The 22,300-nt window shown below is 40.5% G+C and overlaps 1 protein-coding gene across 1 annotated transcript in view; it reads left to right on the plus strand.

Annotated features, from left to right (window-relative positions):
- The first annotated feature begins 16,414 nt into the window (after window positions 1-16,414).
- clmpa (CXADR like membrane protein a) overlaps window positions 16,415-22,300 on the plus strand; it is a 49,665-nt gene continuing 43,779 nt past the window's right edge. The window contains exon 1 of the mRNA XM_086160715.1: window positions 16,415-16,481. Within this exon, the coding sequence (XP_086016841.1) occupies window positions 16,433-16,481 (49 nt within the window). The 5' untranslated portion in view covers window positions 16,415-16,432. The remainder of the gene's footprint in view (window positions 16,482-22,300) is intronic.

The following is a 22,300-nucleotide window of genomic DNA, read 5'->3' on the forward strand; positions in this document are numbered from 1 at the left end:
CAGCGAATTTGGGCTCCTCGTTGCGTGCAGTGCCGTCTTTGTGTTAATTCATCTCAGAAATGAGCTTCACGCCGGTGCCGCGGACATTTCCAAAGCCACGCTGCGCTGAAAGCTATCATCATCTAACAACCGCCTGCTCCCCTGACCTTGAAAATGAAGGTAATGCAGTGTCACACAGGCTTTTTGCTGCACAAATCCCATCCATTATTCATGTTGAAAACAGCAAAACTAGCCAGATGAAAATGAATTGATTTCCTAATTGTTGGCGACTGAATGAATGAGTGTAGCAGGATTTATGCGCGGCGGAGATAATGAGGAAACGAGGCTTTCTTGTCCTTCGGGTGGGACAATCACTCCCCGGCTCCTATCCCGGGGTTGTCTGCTTTAGTTGCTTTTTCATTTCACACTCTATTTTTAGTACGCCGCCACTGTGACCTTTATGATATGCTTTTTGTGTGTGTGCGTGTGTGTGTGTGTGCGCCACCTGCCCTGCACAATGGCGAAAAATAGTTCCTCAAAGATCAGCTGGAGCACGCCGCCTCACCTGACGGGCACTGTCGCGTCCCTCCCCCTAGTCGATCGCGCAAACAACGGGTCGCGTTTGTCTCCTTGCCTCTATATATAGAGGAGATCACCGGGGGGGAGCTGGAGGATCTGTCAAGTGCGGAGATGACAGAAGTCTCCGACGCCAGAAGTTGGATGTGACATCTTGAGGCGCGAAGGGCCTTGAATCTCCGGCAGCCGCCATTCCCTCCTTCCTTGTCTCTTCTTTCCGGCCCTAAATGTGACAGTTAAGAGAGCCGTATAGGTAGATGGAGTCCGATCCGTTTCCGGGGAAAGAAGTGGAGCGCCAATGGACTTCCCTCCGTCTCTAAGGAGAACATGCCAGCTCTTCTTTGTATCAGAGCGTGTTCGCCTCCTCAACTCGCTCAGGTGTCCGTCAGCGGAAGGTGGGCAGAGCAGAAGGCGGTAACGTGTTCTGCGTGTTTTTTTCAGATTTAATCCTACCGTGACTGTCGGGAATCTCCTCACAGGTGAATGGATTTGAAATAATATCAAAAATCTGTTTTAGCAATTTGCTTGGTTTGACTTGCGTCCGAGTTACGTTGCTTTCCGATTGGTTTCGTATTTAAAATTCATAACCCCGGAACCACGAGGAACCAACAAATGCCCGTTCCATCTCAACCTGCGGTACCTATTTATGCAGATACACATCCACTATTTATTCATATTCATCTGATTTCTTACAAGCAAATTGACTTTACTTCAGCCTTTACTCTAGCCTACAAGCTGGCAGAAGAATATATATACGTATACATAAAACGTGATTTCTGGACAATAAGCCGGGATTTCTTTCACTTAAACAACCATGCGGCTAATATATGGATTTTGGGGTGGGGCTAACAAGCTTCACGCTGCTAAAACATTTATCCTCGTCGCATCGGACCGATGAAATGACCGGGAAATTCTGAGTCCGTTCAACTCCGACACGGAAAAAGACAACTTTGACGACTTTAGTGCGCAGGCGGAGGCCAAAATAGCGATCAGCTAGCCAGTGCGTTGAACTATTGACATGCGCTCAATAGTCCGGAAATTACGTTATATAATGTATATGTATGTATATATATACATACATATACATTATATTTTTCTGTTCCTTTTTTATATTTTGGGCTATACGGATTCAGAAAGCATGAAAAAAAACAACTAGTTTTAAAAGCAAATCAATCTTACCATACCCTACAAAATGGCAGGTGAACGTATACGTAAATATATATATATTTATAAAAAAAACATTAAAAAATACATAATCTTTTTTTGTTGTTATTTTCTGTTTTTTTTTGCGCCATTTGGATACAGCAAACTGACTTTCCCATAGCCGGCAAACCGGCTGAAGAATATAAATATATATAATTTAATTTTTTTTTTTCTGTTCATTTTTGGGCCATAGAGATAGAAAAATCCCTGTTAGGAGCGGGCCGGCCGTGAAGACACCGACTCCAGGAGGTCCCCTGTGATCTCTGTCTCGCCTGCGTTCGCCAAACCCCAAGCAGAGACACGTACAGAATTCAGATTGTCACCCTTGACCTCGAGCTCTTTCTTATTACGACCGCATAAAAATGCCGTCGTGTGCCTTTGAAAAAGAAAAGAAACACACCTTGCGACCGCTTTACTGATGCGCGCCCGGCTCCTCGCCTCCCAGCTCGTTCAACCGAAGATCTTCGAAGGCCGTGTGATGTTTTTACACGACGAGCCGTCCGGATTGTCTTAACGCCGGACAAATGACACGATCCGTTGAGCTCGCCGTGGCTTGGACCTTGTGTGCTCGTGCGTGGGTGTGCGTCCGTGAGCGCGCATGTATGTGTGTGTGTGTGTGTGTGTGTGTGTGCAAGCGTGCAGACACGCTCCGAGGGCGAGTTTTAATTAGCTGAGCACAGCAGCAGGGGTGAACTTCCCCTCACTGAGCGTCTCTTCAACCAGCTGACAAAAATCACAGTGACACTGTCGCCTCTTTCCTCCCCACAGCTCCTTCACGTCCCCCCGCCCCTCTCCACCCACTCACACTTACCCCCCCCCCCACCCTGCCCACTCTCAGTCCGTCCAAACAAACCCGGCCCGTCTCTCTTTCACAGCATAACCGGAGACTTCGGGGAGCGGCTATGCAATCCATTCCAGCCAGTGGCTGTTTATAAAATGAGCCGTGTTGCAGCCAAACAGCTCCGGGCTCGGTATTTACTACGCAGAGTTTAAATGCTCCCACCATATGTTTATTTACATGACAGGTCCCCGGGGAGTTTTGCACTAATTTCTCTTTTTAATGAAGAGATTCCGTTTTTTAGTGTTTATCCATTTCAAACGGTTCCCACGGGACACCTGGGAGGGAGAAGGAAGAGATTTATAATGATGTTTGTCTGCGCTCGATATTCGTTCAGGTGTAGCCGCCATTTCTCAAAACAACTTTGCTCAGATCTCGCGGAGACGCCTGCCAGAATAATGCTTATTTGGAGAAAGCTTGTTTTTTTTTTTTTTTCTAGTGTGAAATTAATGAGCCATTTTGCCTCCAACCAGATGATCATATCATTTTCTTGGCACCAGACGTTACGAAAACTAGTTCTTCTAGGTCGAAGCTTTCGTCACCTTTTTTTGAACGGCGAATGCATAAAGCCGGGTTTCACACCTGGGGAATGAAACGTCCGGACTGCGGTGAGAGCAAACTCCTGAGATGTGTGACTCCGCTTTTTGTAATGGGGACCATATGTCAGCCGTGTTTGTGCTACGGAGAAAAACGAGGTCTACATTAATTTCCAAAATATTTGTCTTGCAATATTAATCCCCCCCCCCCACCTCCAAACCCCGCAGATTTATGGGCTCCTCATGCGTCCGTGGGTATTTTCTTACTGCGGTCATTTGGCGCCGTGCTCTCAGAGCCCGGCTGTCGATGAGCTGAACGGGGAGACGTAAAAATTCACAAAAAACAACGATCAGCACAAGAGTACCCTGCTCATTGGCACTCATCAGAATATATAATTTAATACATATAGATATAGAATACACTTTTCTCATGAGCCGTACACAGAGCCTCCTCCTCCTCGGGTATCATGTCTCTGTTCCTGTTGCTGTGATAAATTAATCATATTGTTGAGCGGGCAGTGGGTGTTTCCCGGTCTAAAGAAGTCGTTGTCTCCAGGATCCAGAGAGCTGACTGAGATCTTTTTTTTTCTTACATCAGCATATTTTGATGTATTGATCGCTTTTGTTTTTCAGAAATTAACAAAAAAAAAAAAAAAACTAGACTTACCTGAATTTTCCAAGTTTTAATGAAAAGCAATTTGATTTTTTAAAGCTCATCTTGAATAATTAATTCTGTTCATCTATGGAGGTTCTCGATCATTCAGGTTATGGTGTATTCTTGTCAAAATCTTTTCGTCTTGGTGACTGGACTTGAATTTCTTCACTTAAAGACATTGCACCGCTAATCCGAGAGGGTTCTTCAGTTCTGATGACCTATGGGGAGTTTCCGATTATAACTGCCAGGTTTTTGGGCAGGTCAAGATTATGGTGACCATAATATTTCAAAATTTCAAATGCAAGTTTTACATGCACACAATACTAACACTACATCTTTATTACTATTATTATTGATAATGTTTTGGTAACTGCACATTGACATTAGGCATCAAAAAGTCAAAAATCCTATTTTTCAAAAATTTTCAAACAAAAAGATGTAGAAAAAAAGCCCAATTAAATGAAGAGCGAGGTCAAATAGGACAGTTCACTTTCATGCCCTCAAGCTGTGTAAAGGTTTTTATTATTTCCAAAAGTTTTTTTTTTTAACATTCTTTTCTTTAAACCTTTATTTTACCAGGAAATCCACATATACTCAAGATAGCTGGCTTGCACATTTTGTGAAAATGATTCAAGCTTCATTTCGTCCTTTAGTCAAACATGCATTGCTGTTTCATCGGCTTTTGACCAAATGTTTGGTATGTGACCGGAGTGGAAAGAGAGAATTCTGCGAATGTTATAACCGAATAGTTTTGACGTGTACGGCTGGAAGTGTGTTTGCACATGTTGCAAAACTAATTAATGGGCTTATCTGCATGCACCTCTGCAGCGCTGAATCTTTTTATGAGTTCTTCGACATGTTCTGCTTGCAGCCACAGCCTTGAGAGCGCGCGGAATGCGGCACCTATTTTCTCCGGAGATGAAAAGCAAATAGAGTGAATTGATCCCCTGTTTACTTAGGATATAAAGTCAGCCATTAAGCTGAGGTTAGAAAACTGCCATGCTTATGAAGCATTTCTGCTAAACTAGAGCTTTTCTTCTCTCACACTCACACTTCTCTCCCTCCTGCGTTCCCTCCTTGTTTTCCCCTTTCTGCTCATTTTTGCACACAGATGGAACTAAAAAAAAAAAGAAAAATAAATCCCTCTGCATATCTGACTGAAACAAAGCTCTCCTGAAGCCAGACAGAGAAGACTCTCGAGGCGTAATCGGAACCAGATCTCAACATCCCATCCCCTCAATATAGCAGAGCATTTTCAAGCTGTGTGTCAGATCAACAGGCTTTTGAAGTAGGCATTTAAAGATAGAGTGTGTCAAAGCGGGGCGACCTCTGCCCCCCTGCCCGCTCTCAGAAATGTGTCTGAATCTGGATAACGTGGCGGGTGTATCCTCCGCAGCCCTCCGTATCCGCTAATCCATTACATGCCAGACATGTTTGGAAGGTGTGGTCAGGAGGCCTGTGTTTACCCGTGAAGCAGGGGCGTATTTCACACGGACGCCAAACATACTGCGCGTCCGCGTCGAGTCGGCCCTCCGAAACCCTTTTCGCAGGTGAAAGCCAGCAAGTGATTATTAATAATACTCTTGTCTTATTTTCCTATCTTTGTAAACCTAAAATGCGAGTGAAACTCTAATAAGCAGCTCAGCGAGACTTAACTTAAACCTCCAGCGGACTTCGTCTGCTCTCTGTGACCCCCCGCTGACCTCGACCACCTACCTTCAAACTGCCCGCCTGACGCCATTAGGTGAACACAATCAACACAGGAATGTCTTTGCTGGACACAATATAATTACGAAAATATTATCGCAACATTTTCAGAAGACACGGCTGCGCTTGAAGCCCCTGAGATCTTTCCCAAAACAAGGAGACGGCCAAGCCGGCCTTGCCTTATGCTTCGCATCTTAGCCGTGACCGAGGGAAAATAAGAATGATTGGCATTTTTAAAGGTATAAGCAAAGTGAGACTTTCAAAGCCGAGGGAGAAATTCCAACACCGGCGACTGAACCCGAAGCAAAATGATTTAGTGGATGCGGGCCAGAGGACGGCGCCGTATCATTGTAAGGCTCACAGCAGCTCGCAGTACCTTTCAAGGGGTCACTATCTCCATCTACAAAGAGCCTTGTTTGAGGTGTAACTTAGATAGAGAGCGGTTGGAGTCCGGAGACATCAAATATTGATCATAAAAGAAAGCTGGAACTCGGGGAGAACAAAGCATCAGATTCCACAAAAAAAAAAAAAAGAACTTCATAAACTTTGCACAGCGATGCGTCTCCTCAAGCTTTCAACCTGCGTAACAGAGCCGAGGCAGGGCGCAGGGAGGGCGACCCAAGACTTTCAAGGAACTGATGGAACCGGGTTGCGTTTGAGCAAAAGTTAGATGCATTGCAGCTCGAACCGTAAGACCGAAGATAATTCAACGTAGCGCGTTGCAAGGTGATGGTCGGGGTCGAACTGTTAAGGTGTCATCAGTATTCACAGCAGCAACCAAACCCAATGGGTTTTCTGCACGATCCAATATGTGAAGCGTTTACCGAATTATTTAGTTGGTATGGAGTCAACAATTGAATTAAAAGGCTTATATTTCAGCTCTGTGATTGCTTTAATCTCTTTTGGTGAGTCCAGTTACGTAGTTGTAACTGATTCATAACTTCTGATTTTGTCAACAACTCTATGACAAGAGTGCGAGAACACACTAAGCTAATGGTTTTTAACACACCTAGCAGGTTCAAAGCGCCTCACACCAGAGAGGTTTCACACACACACACACACACACACACACTTGCAGTGACTCGGGGTTCAGTGTTTTTACCCGAGGACACTGGCCAGGAGGGATGGAACCAACAACCATCCAATCGCAGAGATGTCTGCTTTACCAACTGAGCCACAGATGCTAATAGGTTTATTAGCATAATATAAAAATGTTCCGTTGTGCATTGCTTTATGATTTTATTTTGTTTTTCATTGGCTTGGTCTGTCTGGGTCAGACTGGAATGGAAAAAATAGACACTTTTGGCGGTCTGTTGTCAAACCTGGCCAAAGGCTATGTGATATCCAGGGGCCGCTCCTTCGTGATTGGTCGTTCTTGTCTTCAGCTTTTCCAGCTGGTTAACATTAGGGATCGATCGCGAAGACCGACGTTAGAAATCGCAGCCCCGATTGATCGGCCGTCTTTAGCAAATCGGTTCACCGTAAGACAAATGGCAGTGGGAAAAGTGGCAAAGTCAAATCTCACTCTTTTGCAACTGAATAGCATCCAATTGAGATGAGCTATTAGGAACCCCGGAGAGACGGGAATGTAAATAGATTAATTTAGAGACAAATGCACTACAACCATCTGCTGGTAAGAAGGGTCATGTCTGTAAACATCAGCATACAGCGATCATTGTCGTCGTCCTTTTCCTGAACTTTCGAACCGCCGGTGCCTTTAGTTTTGAAATAATATTCACTGCGCTTCTTCTCAGTGCACATCAGGGCTATGAGGTGCAAATTTTTCTTTTTTAGACTCGTGTTGGCCTGAAAACCCCATGCCTGGGCGGCCCTGCCCTTTTTAATGGGAGGGAAAGTGGTGCTTTTTACACAAAAAAACAGATATTAAGAGATTACTTGTATGTCACTCCTAAGACAGATAGGGATTTTATTTTACATTATGATGTTTTAGTGTTGGAATGTTTATCTCAGAGCTCTGAATGATGCTTGATTTTTCTGTTTGTTGTTTGTTAGACTTTTTACACATAAGGCCAGGGGGAACATTCACAGAAGTATTTCCATTGTTTACCCCCCACACCGTGCCCCTTGCATCTATACCTGGGTGTTCATGCAGGTTGACAGCTTAACTGCAGTGTGTGAGTTTCCCTGTAAGAGAAAATACTACTGATCCCTACCTTTACCCTGTCCGTGGTGAAATGTAGTACTTAAGAACTCCATCCGCAAAGGTTCCTATTTTTTTCTGATGTTAGACTCGGGGATTTTAACCGGAAACAGGCGTGGGTTGTGAAATTGTTACTTAACGCCGTGCCGGGATTGCTGTGTAACTCCTTATCCAGCAACGAAAAGGTTTGCGAGTTACAATAAAGATACAGTTAATGAAGCCATCTTAGCCACATGTTTGTATTTTTGTTAGAACCGAATGCAGAGCTTGCGTGGTGGGTGGGCAATAACAAGGTGATTTTTCATCAGGGAGCTAACAAGCACGTACTCCAAACCCTTTCTGACAGGCGGAGATAGTGCGTGTACCATCCATCTTACGAGTCCTCCTCACATGACAGCACTCCCAACACGCGTTACATGCAAGTATGACTACTGGCCTTGCACTCTCATTAGCTGCAGCCAATAAGCCATCAGCACTGCTCAGTCCTTTCCTTACTGTATATAGCCAAATTTTATTTATCCAGATAGCCAAATTTTAGTCATCCAGATAGCCAAATTTTATTTATCCAGATTTGATGATCAACCTGTTTTTTTTGTTTGTTTGTTTGTTTTTTAATACCAATTTTCGGTTAGAATTAACCTAAATTTAAACTATTCACTTCATTAAACAATTACAAAATGATCTCACACAACGTGTGCATCTTCAAGGCCCACGTTAAAATTAGAGTCTTTTTTTAGTAAATAAAAGAAGGACCTCAAATTGTCTGTAAATCCGATCATTTATCAAAGTTTTATTCTTTTCCTTTTTTTTTTTTTTTTTTTAATATCATAGCTAGTACAGGGATGATTTTATCCTTCTCCCCCTTTGCAATGTATGCAGTTGCGCTGAATTACAGGTGCAATGTGGATTTTTGTCCCGTTCACAGTGAGGCTTCTCATCCCTCCGTGGGCACTTTGAAATGGGAGCGTTTTGTTTGGACTTATGGATGCGATCGTTTCATGTGGAGTTCCAAGTACCGTGTTTTATGTTTCAGTCTATTTGATACCCTGATCTGAGCTGCTGTCCTACTTTGTCGTGCCACATTCTGAAGGCAGAGACCACTTTGCCACTTTCATCTTTTCAGATGAAATATCATTGTTCTTGGCGAAAGAGCTCTGACTCGTGGATCCAGGCGAAGTGAGAGAAAAAACGAGAAAGACCTTGGGAATCGTTTTTTGCAAAGGTGCAGAACAGAGATCCTCCACTAAGCACTGTAGTGCAGAGAAGGCAACGTTTATTGTTTTCTTAGCTTTACTGAACAATTGTAACCATTTTCTTTTTATAAATTCAATTGATTTGAATTTTGGATTTTCATTTTTCTGCACAGCTGCAGCTCTCAGTGGTTTCCTCTTTCAGTTACAAAATGTAAAGTAGATTATACATATCTAATTTTACTGATGGTTCCAAATAAATACAGTACTGAAAACTGAAAAAGGGTAAATCAACACTTTTCTTGCCAAAATAAAGCTGTAATGTAATTATTATTATTATTATTAGTAGTAGTAGTAGTAGTAGTAGTAGTCGTCGTAGTAGTAGTGGAAGTAATAATGATAATAATAATAATTGAATTATTATATGATATAATAATTATTGTATTATTAGTCGTATTATTAGTATTATTTGTATAATTAATGATGACAACAATGATAATAACATTATCAATTATTATTATTATCATTATTATTATTATTATCATTGTTGTTGTTCTTCTTCATCTTCTTCTTATTATTATTGTTAATAATAACAACAACAATAATAATAATAATAATAATAATAATAATAATTTTAATAATTCAATTTTGTGGACCCATCTGGCACAACAACTTCCTTTGGGATTTATTCTTATCTTAATCTTACCTTCTCCTATCTCCTTTTATTATTCTTATTGTTATAACTGGTGGCGGAAGTAGTAGTACGTTAGTATTAGTATGATTAATATCACTGTTGCTATTATTATAATTAATCAATTATTATTTCTATGAATCCTTAATTCTAACAATTTTTTGTGATCCTGACCCTTTAGCTGCCATGATGTCTGGAGTCAGAATATTCCCTCGTTAAAGGATTCCCTTTTGAATTGTTAACTTATTTATTTAAAATTTGGAGAATTTCAATTGAACAAAATTATAAGTAAATTGATATGTCGTATTTATTTATTTATCCTAACCAAGCATTAAAGTGTACAGTGTTTACCTCTCTGTGCTCTCAGAGCATAAAATATAAATCTGTTTACCAGACCTTGAACTTGTCTCGGCAGCAAATAAAAAAAACATATCTAAGTTGTTATCAAACTGGGAGCTGCGACATCAAATGACATCTTTGGCTCCCCGGCTGCTGCGTCGCAAACCAATGAAATATAATCACACGAAACTACAACCTTTCAAACACAGTGAGTGTGAAAGTGGTTTTGGGTACAAAAAAACACTTTTGAGTGACACATTGATTAATGCTTTGCTACATGTAGATGTGTCAATCAGCACTTTTTTCCAAAAAACATGTTTTCTCTGTCAATAAAATTCAAATAAGTAATTTTAAATGTCTAATATGAAGAATATAATACTAATAATGATACTAATAAAAATGTATCTGATTTATGAAGGGTTTATTTGGCCATGCTATGAAATACTGTTACTCTGTAGAAACCTTACGGGTATAAAAGATACAATAACAAAGCATTTTTTGATTGAAGAACATGGTTATTTATCAATTTAACTAATTGATTATTTTGTTATCAAATCCAGATATATAAATACCTTTATCCATGAAATTGTTTAGATTATTTCATATCCCGTTTAGGAATTAAATTTGCAACCAAGGGGAAAATAACAGACAGCTGTCCTGCCACTATTTTACCATTTGTGTGTCGTTTCTGCCAAGAGCCTTGGTCGCGGGGATGAATGCGTGGATTCAGTGTGCAGAAGGCGACAGACATGTTTGGAATGGATTACTGGCCCTCCGAACGCTCACGCGGGCTTATCCGTCAGTGGCACTGGATCAGGCATACATCCCAGAAGTGCTCTTGAACATGTCAACAGTAATACTCACTGCAGTGATAGGACTGACACACCAGTGGCTGGAAATTAATTGGGTAGCCGTCCTGCCATACTGGCATTTCACGGCGTAGCGGTGTAAGTACAGAGTTTGAATGATGGAGGCGATAAAAAAAAAAAAAAAAAAAAAAAAAAGATTCCAGAAAATCGTAGATAACGGGTGAAATAATAACTGTTTTCTGCAAATGCTCTCCAATCCCGATAATTTGATTTCTCGGGTCGTGAATGGGATGATTTTCCAGGGACTCAATAAGCTTCAGCTTTACCGGGGATGGTGGTGGTGGTAGGGGGTCTCTATTTTTCCAGTTTCCAGGGGTGACTGCGATCTGAAAGGTTTTCCTAGGAGAGGCAGAATAGCATTTCAGGGAATATAACTGCTCTGCACCATTACTCCTGAGAAAAGAAGGCCTGTGAGGACCAATCACATAATCTGAAATATAACTATACAATTCTGAGTATTGCATTCTATTTTTTACAGCATTCACAGTTGTAAAAATGTACATTTACAAATGGAAGGTCTCTCCACGTATTTTCGTCACAACAATCAATAACTTGCCATTAAATGTGGGATGATCGTTACAGCATATTATGGTCTTTGCACTCAGGACTTTGCACATTCATAGTTGTAAGATGTGTATAAATGGGGAAACATTGTGTTAATGCATGATCATGTTCTAACGGGTGGTGGTCGGGACCTAAATGCAACACCAAGACTCTGCGCTAACAGAGAGAGAGTCCCAAAACAACTTTACTGAGGCTCACAGCAGCGGGTGAACAGTTCACATCAGCAATGCACTGATGGGGCAAAGGGATCGAAGGCGAGCGAGGTTGGTACCAAGAAGAGAGGCTGAAGGACACTGGGGTTTAGAAGATCCAGCAGGAGAATCACCGGGAGGTCTCGCTTGGCACGGAAGGCAACCTGCCACTGGCACAGGAAGAGAGAAAGAAGCGAAGGGCGGCGACCCGACAACTAGTGGGATCGAAGCCAGGGCTTTTACATCCACACCAATCACCTGCAAAGGGCTGCAGCCTCCGGTGAGTCGGCCGATGAGCCCCGTGAATCCGCTGATGAGCTCGAGCTGCAAGTACAGTGATGAGCGTCGATCCCGAGTTGAGTGATAACCATCCACCCCGAGTCACCAGAGATGAGCTGCATGTACGAGTTTTGTTACAAGTTTGAGCCATGAGTCCAGTGATGAGCGCCAGCTCTGAGCGAATAGTACTAGATCTTAATACATATCTTATCTTATCTTATCTTATCTTATCTTATCTTATCTTATCTTATCTTATCTTATCTTATCTAATAAAATCTTTCATTATGCTATTTATCCAACACTTCGGGTCACTTCGGTGCCTGCAGCCTACCCGGCTATCATTGGTCCAACGAGTCAATCGCAGGGTCACACAAAGAGACCTACAACATATTGGTTAATTCAATCATATCCCCGGTAATGGAGGGTCTGCGATGAACCCGTCGCATGTTCTTAGAACAAGAGAGGAAACAGGAGAACGAGGAGAAAGCCCACACAGAGATGATGGAGAAGGTGTAAACGCCACACAACAATGGCCACAGTCTGCATCAAACCAGCGCCCAAGTGTCAGCTTGTCTTTTGATTGGATATACTTAAATTAAAAATGTTGCATATCAGAAATCCATATCAATATCTCCAAGTGAAGGTTAACGTTATATCTGCTGGACAGGAAGTGCTCGTTGGGTTTCATTGTAATCAGCCACGTTTCCTATATTTCTGACTTCCACTAATGTAGCGCCGACAACTGAAGAAGTAACAAGGAAGGTTGCAACTGCAGAACAGAACTGACGTAGATGGAGGCGGTAATGTGCCGATCAAGCAGAGATATTACGAAGGGTGCAATTGAACTACCATGTTGGTAATGAAAAATTACTCGCAATCTGGCCTGAGGAGACCCAATTCTTTGTAATTACATCCTTTAGTTCATAACGCGTACCTAGATATTCTTGCTGATCTATTATAGTTTCAAATATTTCATCCTCCACGTATTATGCACCCAGCGAAAATCATCATGGGCTCTTTTGTGACTTAATGAAGGTCTTTTAGGAGGATATTTCAACGATAATCTCATTTTCAGACCAGACATACTTGCACAGCAGCAGGAGATTAGCTCATTCACGTGCACAACACACACAAACGGGAACACACACAAACACACACAAACACAAACACACACAAACACAAACACACACAAAAACACAAAATACAATGCACAGTATCACCTTCTCACAAATACTTTGTAAATTTTTACCATGCATAGTTTGATGTTTAGGCATTTATTGATTATTATTATTATTATTATTGGTGTTTTGTTATTGTTATTATTATAATTACTTACCATTTTCTGTTTTATTTTTTAACAGACGCGCATGCACAGGCACGCACGCAAGCAAACACACACACACACACACACACACTCACACACACACACATCCAGTTGCTCTAAATAGCACAAGTTATCCTTTGCAGATCAATGTGGTCTCAAGTTTGTATCTAACAGGCTTAGAATATTATCAGTGTGTGTGCATATGTGTGTGTGTGTGTGTGTGTGTGTGTGTATGTGTGTGTGTGTGAGTGCGCTGGCCAGTTGCAGCTCTGACTCAAGTACCAGAGCGGCGGGGGTGGAATTGTTTTGCTGTCTACCTGGTAATGGAGAAACAAAGTAGCGAGCGCGCAGCTCTGCGGCCCGTCACGCCCTCATCACATAACCTACAAGGTGGTTTTAGCGGAGCAGGAAGTGTGAACGCTCCGATCAAAAGCAATGAGGAAAACCAATTTGAGTGAGGTTACATGGATTCGGCATTACGGAACTGATATCTTTATACGTATCCAATATGCGTTTGCTTGAGAAGTGTATTTTATTTGCGATTGAATTGAAAGAATTAATCGCATCAGCATCGATTCAACGGCTGGTTATAGGACCCAAACAGCAGTTTTATTTATACCCAATATGAAGACGCAGGTCTGGGGAAAAACTGTTTTTTTGAAATGTTGAAAAAAACGATGTTTGGAGAATCGCACCTGAACCGTGTCTTGAACTTGAGATGAAAACAGACTTGTGGTAGACAGATAGTGATCATCGGAAAAAAGAGAATGCTTGTGTTTTCTTCCAGGAGGGAAGGATATCATCTCCAAACTTTTAAAGCTGAGAAAAATGTTATTTATGTGGCTGGTTTTATATCAGCCATATGTTTACATCATATTTTTGTTTTTCAGAGTGGATTATGTTGTGTGTTCGCAGCGCAGGAATCCATCGCTCTTTTCTGTGATAGGCTGCTTTTTTCCCCGTGTACCTTTATTAATTCATGGATATGTTTAAGTTGGGTTTTGGGCAAACAGCGATAAACCAGTCTTAAGGCTTAAGGTCATCTCTCCCGCACTTTAAAAGGCGGTTGTTTCAGAGACCATGATAACATGGAGTTGCTTTTACCAGGAGCACATAAGCTTGTCTAAAGAGCTGCGATTGTCTTTTCTTTTTAAAATCGTGAACTATAAATGATATAAAAGCACATTGTACAACCAAAAAGTGCCCTACTTGGCTCCCCAACACACACACACACACACACACACACAAACACAATGCAAATAAATAACATAGCACGACAAAATGCAAAACATATGCAATCGAATGATATATCTTCGGACGTATTTATACATACATATATGAAATATATTATACATTCATTTATTATCTATGTTGTTTTTTCTGCAGTACGTCTCGCTGGTGAACTGTTGGATCCCTGAGGAGCGCTAATCACTCCGCCCACATAATATACTGTTTGTGTGTTTTTAATGTGGAAATCCTCAATCCAGTAGCAGTTGGATTCCAAGTGTTTTTGTCCTTCATTGGTCTAACTTTCCTTTATGTCTGTCAGAGACACAAATGCAAGTTTGTTTTTGCAAAACGGATGGATCTCAAGGGTGAAACGTGCTTTATGACAGGGACCTGCATATGTGCAGTGTGTCCTGTTAGTCGTCCTGTTAAAAACAAGTGATGCTAGAAAATTAGCGCCCAGCAAGGAATTTACCTAATTTACCCTACCGTTGTTTGCAACAATGTGCAAACAGGTGTGCAAAAATCATAAATTGCAAAAATATAAGTGGTATGAAATGGGAGTTTACGTGTGTTTACAGATGTACATCCGTTGCTGCCTATAAACGGGAAGCACCTTCTGTTGTTCTCACCCCGAGCTACTGCAGCTGAGGAGATGCAGGTTTTCTCCTACTGGCCTTTGCAGTGAGCATCTGCTTTCCAGCCTGCCGCCAGGATGCCGGGGAGGAGAGTGGGAATGTGACGTGGGAAGTATGAGAAAAGACAGGAATGAAAGGAGATGAAGCTTATTAGAGTCAGTCGAGAAATATGACGCTTTCTGGCTCGCCATGCAATGATTACCATTTTCTTGTCAAACGGATCCCCTCCCTGATCCATCTCCACAGCATCTGCAGTGCTGCCACACTCCTCTGTAGGCTCCTCATGTTCTGCACTGACAGGAGTTAACACACACACACAAACTCGCACACACACACACACATCGGATCATCTAAAAGGGAGATACATTGACTTAAAAAAATTTACATACTAGCCTCACCCTTGTTCCAAGTGCTTAACACGTTTTTTTTCCAAATCTTAGCTGCGCCCACCCTGCAATCCCGCAGCTGCAGCAAAGGTAGAATACCTGCCAGCTCGTGCACGCGTCGTCATCATCTCATCGCGTGAGCGTGCACCCGGGGCGGGTACACAAGCGAGCGGGGGATCCTGTGGCAATAATGGGCCTCATCTATCATTCAGTGCACCAATTAATCTGTATTGAAAGCATTTAGATGCACAGGCAGTGAAAAATGCTTCAACAGCAAATTAGACAGCATCAAGCTGTTTTCAGAGCCAAGCATATTTTTCTTAATTGTTTTTCTTTCCTTTTCTTTTTTAGGTTTTGTTTTTGTTTTTTTATTTATTTATTTATTTTTCTTTTACCTCATACTTTTCCAAATGAGCAATTTGACAGAAAAGAACAAAAAGTTTCTTAGACCCTCAACTATGTGTGTGTGTAACCATTTCATTTGTATTCCACACATCCAAAGTCATCCAAGTCAACACACTCTCCTTTCGGTAGTGACGAATTAAACCTATATGTTTTCCCTTTTTGTTTTTTTTCTAATAGTTAGTTTTTTGATTGTTTAAGTATCAGTGCAAAATCCATGAATGACTGGAACATTGATTATCTGTGAGTCAGTCGCATGGTTGTAAATGATGCATGGTATGTTTTCCGATAAATTAACGTTTATGAGCAAAAGAATAACAAGCGTTGAACTTGTCACGGATGGCGATTCTTTGCATTTCCCCCTCTGGCCAGACCCAAGATCAACAACCAGGATGGCTCGTGAGTGTGAGGCATCTCTTTAAGGAAGCTAATAAGCTGATGCTCTGCAGACAAGAGGAAAAGCTAAACTAAAATAAAGACGATAAAGTAGGGGAATAAACCAAGCTGTGAAAGCACATTCAGACTCTTTCACTCTGGACTTGAAAGGGCCTGAGGCTTACTGGATCCTTTGACTGCGTCTCGTTTCTGTTTTCCAGTTAGTCTTCCTTCTATCATTGATTTAGTTATTTATTTGTTGAATCTGAGACTGAGATGCGGCCCACACGTGTTTATCAGAGATGTTTGCGTCGAGGAATGAGCCGACAGCAGAAGCGGCGGATCGGTCACGTGAGTTAAACGTCTCCTTCATCAGAATTTATCGTCCAGAGTCGATTCTGTCCTCCTTTTCGGCTCATTGTCTTTTTTCTGCATTTTCCAAATCAAGCCTAAGGTAGTATAAGGACCCGTTTTGTTCAGATCCGTTCCACGCTCCGCTCCCGCAATATGTTTCGTAACATGAGCATTTAAAAGTGTGTTGAAAAGATCTTTAAAAAGTTTTTTAAAGGTGTTTAAGGTTACGACTGACACGTACAACAATACATCACCTTGATGGCAGACAGATGTTGCAATCGGTTTAGGGGAGGAGTTCATTTACACTGAAAGATTTAATACTCGGGGTGACATTGAAAAACAACATTGGACTTAACGGGAACAAAAAAACACTAAAATATCTAATATAGCTAATGTTTATTTATCAATTTATCAATGTTTGTGTATTTATTGATCTATTTATTTATTTCTTTTTAGGTGTTTTTATTCATTTATTTATTGATATATATTTTTTCAATTCTGTTTTTGAATTTCATTCAATTTCATAACATTTTCATTTTTTTTTTTTAAAGCTAACAGTATCACTTCCAGCCTTTCTTACATCTGCCTTGAGATATTCCGACAATAACTTTTGTCACCGCATTTGACGACCGACACCCTTTTTAACGAAGTACGTCCTGATAAAAACTCATTACCAGACGGGCTCTGCAGTTACTCCAAAGTGCAACAGAGAAAACAAAATAAAGGACCTTCAAGCACAATTCAGTTAACTGCGTCGGTGCTGCTCACTTCAATTTCCATGTGGTTGCTAAATCCTCCTGGAAAACGATCCGCGTAAAATTTACATGCAAAGCAGTGAGCGTAGCTTTTAATAATTGACATCATCTTTCCTGTTAACTATAAATGTGTTATGCAAGTATGTCCTGCGCATGCATGGGAAATATGTTTCTACATCTGAGTCAAGGGAAAACATATGTCTAGACCAGGGGTGCCCACACTTTTTTGCCTTGTGAATTACTTTGCAAATGACCACGTAAAAATGATCTACCTCCACTAAAAATGCTGAATATATATTTATTGATATATCTACTGAGTATACTTAGCATAATAAATGTTTGTGGATCTTGCATAGCTGCATGAACTCTTGTGGCACACGACAACAGAGTACTTTTTTTGGGAAATACCTTATTTTGGTGACTTGAATGGAGTCAGCAACATAGTCGAAGTTAGATGTGAGAAAAATGACTGCTGTCCTGACAGCTGGGATTTTAGTTCCTTCAACTTCCTCCTTCTCAGCTCACTTTTCGGAGGGAAGTCGGGGTTGTAGTTTTTATGAACGGTCTGAAAATGCAGCTCCACATTTCCCTTTTTCGGCATAGCAATGGCAGACTGGCTGATGAGGGAAACACACTTTAAAAATGACATAGTAAAAAAAAAAAGTCCACCTCCCATTCCGTAAGGAAGTGATACATTTTAGTCTTTTTACTTGGTCCAGCTTATCCACTCATTTTCATACCCATAAGTTTAGAAGAAATAAATCGGAGGCTAACTTGCTAGCTCTCTAGAACGCGCTTCTCAGAAAAGGTCAGATTGGACAGACCGACTTGTCAGTCAAGCGACAAAATTTCATAGTGAGGATGGAAGGCCGACGTCTACGTTTTAATGCCATGCGATCTGAACACACTACCTTTGCGATCGACCGGTAGGTCGCGATCAACATATTGGGCACATCTGGTCTAGACTATACAACTCGTGTGAAAACCTTGTGTCATGCATCACTGTGATGGCATCCTTGTGATTTTGGTGTTTATTCATTACTAATGATTTATAGCCCGGCGTGGACTTCATCATTAATTAGCGTCCTCCGGCATATGGGCGGTTAACTGAAGCGTATTTGAAGTTACTGACAGATGCTTTGAAATGCGACTAGCCCAGATCCCCGGAGCGGTCCCGCCAGCTCGCCGGGTTGCGCTGCAGCTCCGGCCGTGGGCAGCGGCATTAATGGGAAACTGGCATAACAGGTTTGGAGGAATATATGGATCGTTTCAACAATTAATTTGTCTCAATAAAATTAAGACGGACGCTGAAATAATCCAACGATCGGTAAACTCTGGAGTCCAGTGAACTCCTGCCAGTGTTGCCTTTGCAGGTGTTAACAATTACACCATGACAGACCTGGGCCACATCCGGCCCATTTTGCTTTTTAATCCGGCCCACCAAACTATTTTCTTTAAATATTTTCAATTCAAGTATTTAGAAACTCCTTATTTTTTCTTTTTGTTTCATGTTGTATGGATGATTACATACAAAATAATGTTGGTATATATATATATATGTACATTAAAGATTTTAAAGTTGAACTAAAATGCCCAAAAATGTAAATATTTAAATTGCAATTTTCATTTTGTTCAATTTACATGATACCTAGTAGGCCCACGCATAAAAATTAAAAAAGAAATGTGGCCCGCCAGCCAAAGTAATTTCCCACTCCTGCACCATGCAGTTGTGGAGCATCTGAAAGTTTTGCATTTTGTATTGCAGTTGCGAGGCCAAGGAGAATGTAGCCTAAAAACAGCCACTTGAAAGGGTTCTTCCAGGAGCTCTGAATGTGAATAAAACAAAAAATATTATAAATCCTTCAAGCAGCCTGGACTTTTAGTTGTGTGTGTTTTTTTTTTTAAATGGCTTCAAGTTAACCAAAACTAGCAACACATAATACAACTTAAAGTGAACTATTCTAAGCAAGAAAACTGTCTGCCGTACCTGCAACTCCAACTCCTGCAAGGATGCAACTGAGAGTAAACATGCCCTGATTCCAAATGCTGAGTGTTATTTCTTTCTCTCTGATTACAATGTTTGACCCGCAGCTCTGATTGAAGCAGACTGACTGGCTTTCCTTGATAAATGTATTCTATGGACAAACAAGAGAAGGCGATCACTTGTTTGTTGATGCGGACATAATACCTGATAAATATAATTTTAAAGATATGTCGACATCACCACCAAAGCGGCGGTTGTCTTAAACATATGGCTCGTATATTGTAGAGGCTCCCTGGTCAGGTTTTTCCACTGTTTCTCTGTCAACCCTTTTGCACATTTGCACAAACGACAAAACAAGAGTAATATGTAAAAAAAAAAAAAAAAGAAACAATAACTTAACAAGCAAGTAAATAAATAAATGAATAATCATTTTGCATAGATAAAATTGATGAGGGGAAATCAAGATTTCCTCGTGTCAGCACGGGTTTCCGAAAAACCTGTGCAGAAAAAACCCTTGAAAAATCCCTCGAAAATGAGATGTGGCGTTTGTTTAGTTTCAGTTTCTGTAATTTCTGGACTATAAGCTGACATTTTTCATACTCTTTGAACACGGTGGCTTAGACAACGGTGTGGCTGATTCATGGATTTTTTGGGGGGCTAACAAGCCTCATACCCCCAAAGCATTTAGCCTCGTCACATCAAACCAGTGAAATGACTGTGAAATTCTAATGCCGTTCAATTCCGACACCGAAGGAGACTTAGATGGTTTCAGTGCGCAGGAGGAAGACGAAGGTAGCGATCAGCTGGAGTAGGACAAAGCGGGGATAGATAATGGATGGATTTTTCCTTGTATTATTTATCATTAATCTTTTTCATCAGCTGTGTTACAGTTAACACTGTTTGGAAAAAAAAAAAAGGATTTCCAGTACTTTGTGGATGTTACTGGTATGTTTTTAATTAAAAGTAAAAAAAAATGTTTCTGTGTAAATAAATATCTCATGTTACAATGTGGAAACCTGGCGGCTTATAAACAATGGGGCCTATATGTATACATATATATTGATATGTTTCTTTTTAGTGGCTTTCATTCAGGTGTGCTCACTAGTATGGAAAATATTTCTAAAATGATCTGCATATCTAATAATAAGTCTGTTTAGAAATCCGATGCGCCATCCAAGTCCCGGCCAGGTACCACTGTAGATTCTGAACCATATTTTACAAGATCAGTTCATTATCGTTCTGGTTTTGTGACATTACCACATGTTCCCCATGTGTAAGACAAGCGCAGCTTCGAGAAGACCTGATAAGAACGCACAGGGGGAACGCTGCAGCTCCGCAACCTTTTTCTGACCTGTCAGTAAAATGAACATGGGTAACATTGGTAGCTCTACCATGCAATAGGCTGCGGTTCAAAAGTGCAGGACGGCATAGTTTGCGTCATCATTTCTGATGTCATGAAACTGCAACTCTGATTCTAAGATCCCAAGTTACAAATAATAGAAGAGTCTGGTTTAGTTATAAATATCTTCTTAACCATCAAAATGTTACTTGCTCTGACTTTCTATATTATCCAATTCCTGGTGGGTGGCACTTCCCCGATGGTGTACCCAAAGGGGAAGCTTATGAATTTATCATACAACCAGGCATGTTTCCATGTGAACAGGAGAGGGAAAGGTAAAGATAGAAGGAACACAGTGCGTTTCTCCAGTTTCTGCCCCGCTGAGGGTAACGCTCTACCACGATCTGTCCGCAGCACTAAACATCAGCAGTCCGATTGCACGGCGCTCCGGCTCGGGCTAAGGGAATACGGTCCGCCTCCGTGCGTGCTTTGTTTGTTTAGCTGATTGGCTAATTTGTTGAACGTGAAATGTTTATCCAGGCTGTTCTCCACACCAAAAGATCACCTCATTATTATCCGGTATGTCAACAGCGATCACAAGAGGCCACACAAAGGGCAGGGCCTCAGTGTACTTTTAAATATCTCCTCTACAATATCTCCCTTATACGTAATATAACCCTTGGCACATTTGTTGGTGGAGGGTCGGTCAAGCCGAATAAAGCAGGTTTTACGATCCTCACCAGATTGTGTCACTAGTAACCCTAACTGTTTATGGGACTTCAAAATCCCACCAGCTTTCTGATTTCGTTTCCCTAGCGCTGTAAACGAGGACAGTGACAGTCCTTTTCTCAGTTTAGTGATGAAATATCATGGAGATGCAGATTTAAATGGGTGTTGGTTTTTTTTTTTTTTGTTATTTTTCCCATCTTTAACCTTTTTATGTATTGATCCGTCAAAACATTTTACTCAAGATAAAGGTACCCATGACTGTGCCATTAGAAGTATCCATTGTGACCTTTGCCATTACTTCTGGTCATGTTTAGTTGCTATGGAGGGAAGATTGATGCATTTTTACAATTCAAACAAGGATAAAGAGTATTTCCAGACCTCTTCCTTACTTTCTTGCAGGAATCAGCACATACAGTATAAGCCCTCCTTAAAGATATTCTTTTACATGCAAAATTATTTCTTGTGTTATTTATAATACTAATATATGGCTTATTATTCTTATTCTTAGTCTTATTCTTAAATTCTATAATTATATAACAATAATAACAATACTAATAGTACTACTAATAATAAAAATACAACTGATAATAATAATAATTATTATAATAGTTACTATTAATAAAACAATAACAACAACAACAACAACAACAACAATAATAATAATAATAATAATAATAATAATAATAATAATAATAATGATAACAATAACAATAATAATAATAATCATAATAATAATAATAATAATCATTACTATGCTTACTATTATTATTATTATTGTTGTTATTATTATCATTATTATTACTTAAATAAATTATTTATTGGGATATTTATAACGCTAATCTATAGTATATAATAGTAGCAATCATTATAATAATAATTATTATTATTATCATGCGATTACAAATCCAGGAAGTAAAACTAATTTGTATGAAAGATGAATGACATAGGGAAAGGTAAGTGGAAAAAAATATATCTATCCATCTATATATATATATATATATATATATAT

This window comes from Fistularia commersonii, chromosome 15 (genome assembly GCF_037954325.1).
Source record: "Fistularia commersonii isolate RoL2024-O1a breed Wild chromosome 15, RoL_Fcom_v1.0, whole genome shotgun sequence".
Classification (NCBI taxonomy): Eukaryota; Metazoa; Chordata; class Actinopteri; order Syngnathiformes; family Fistulariidae; genus Fistularia; species Fistularia commersonii.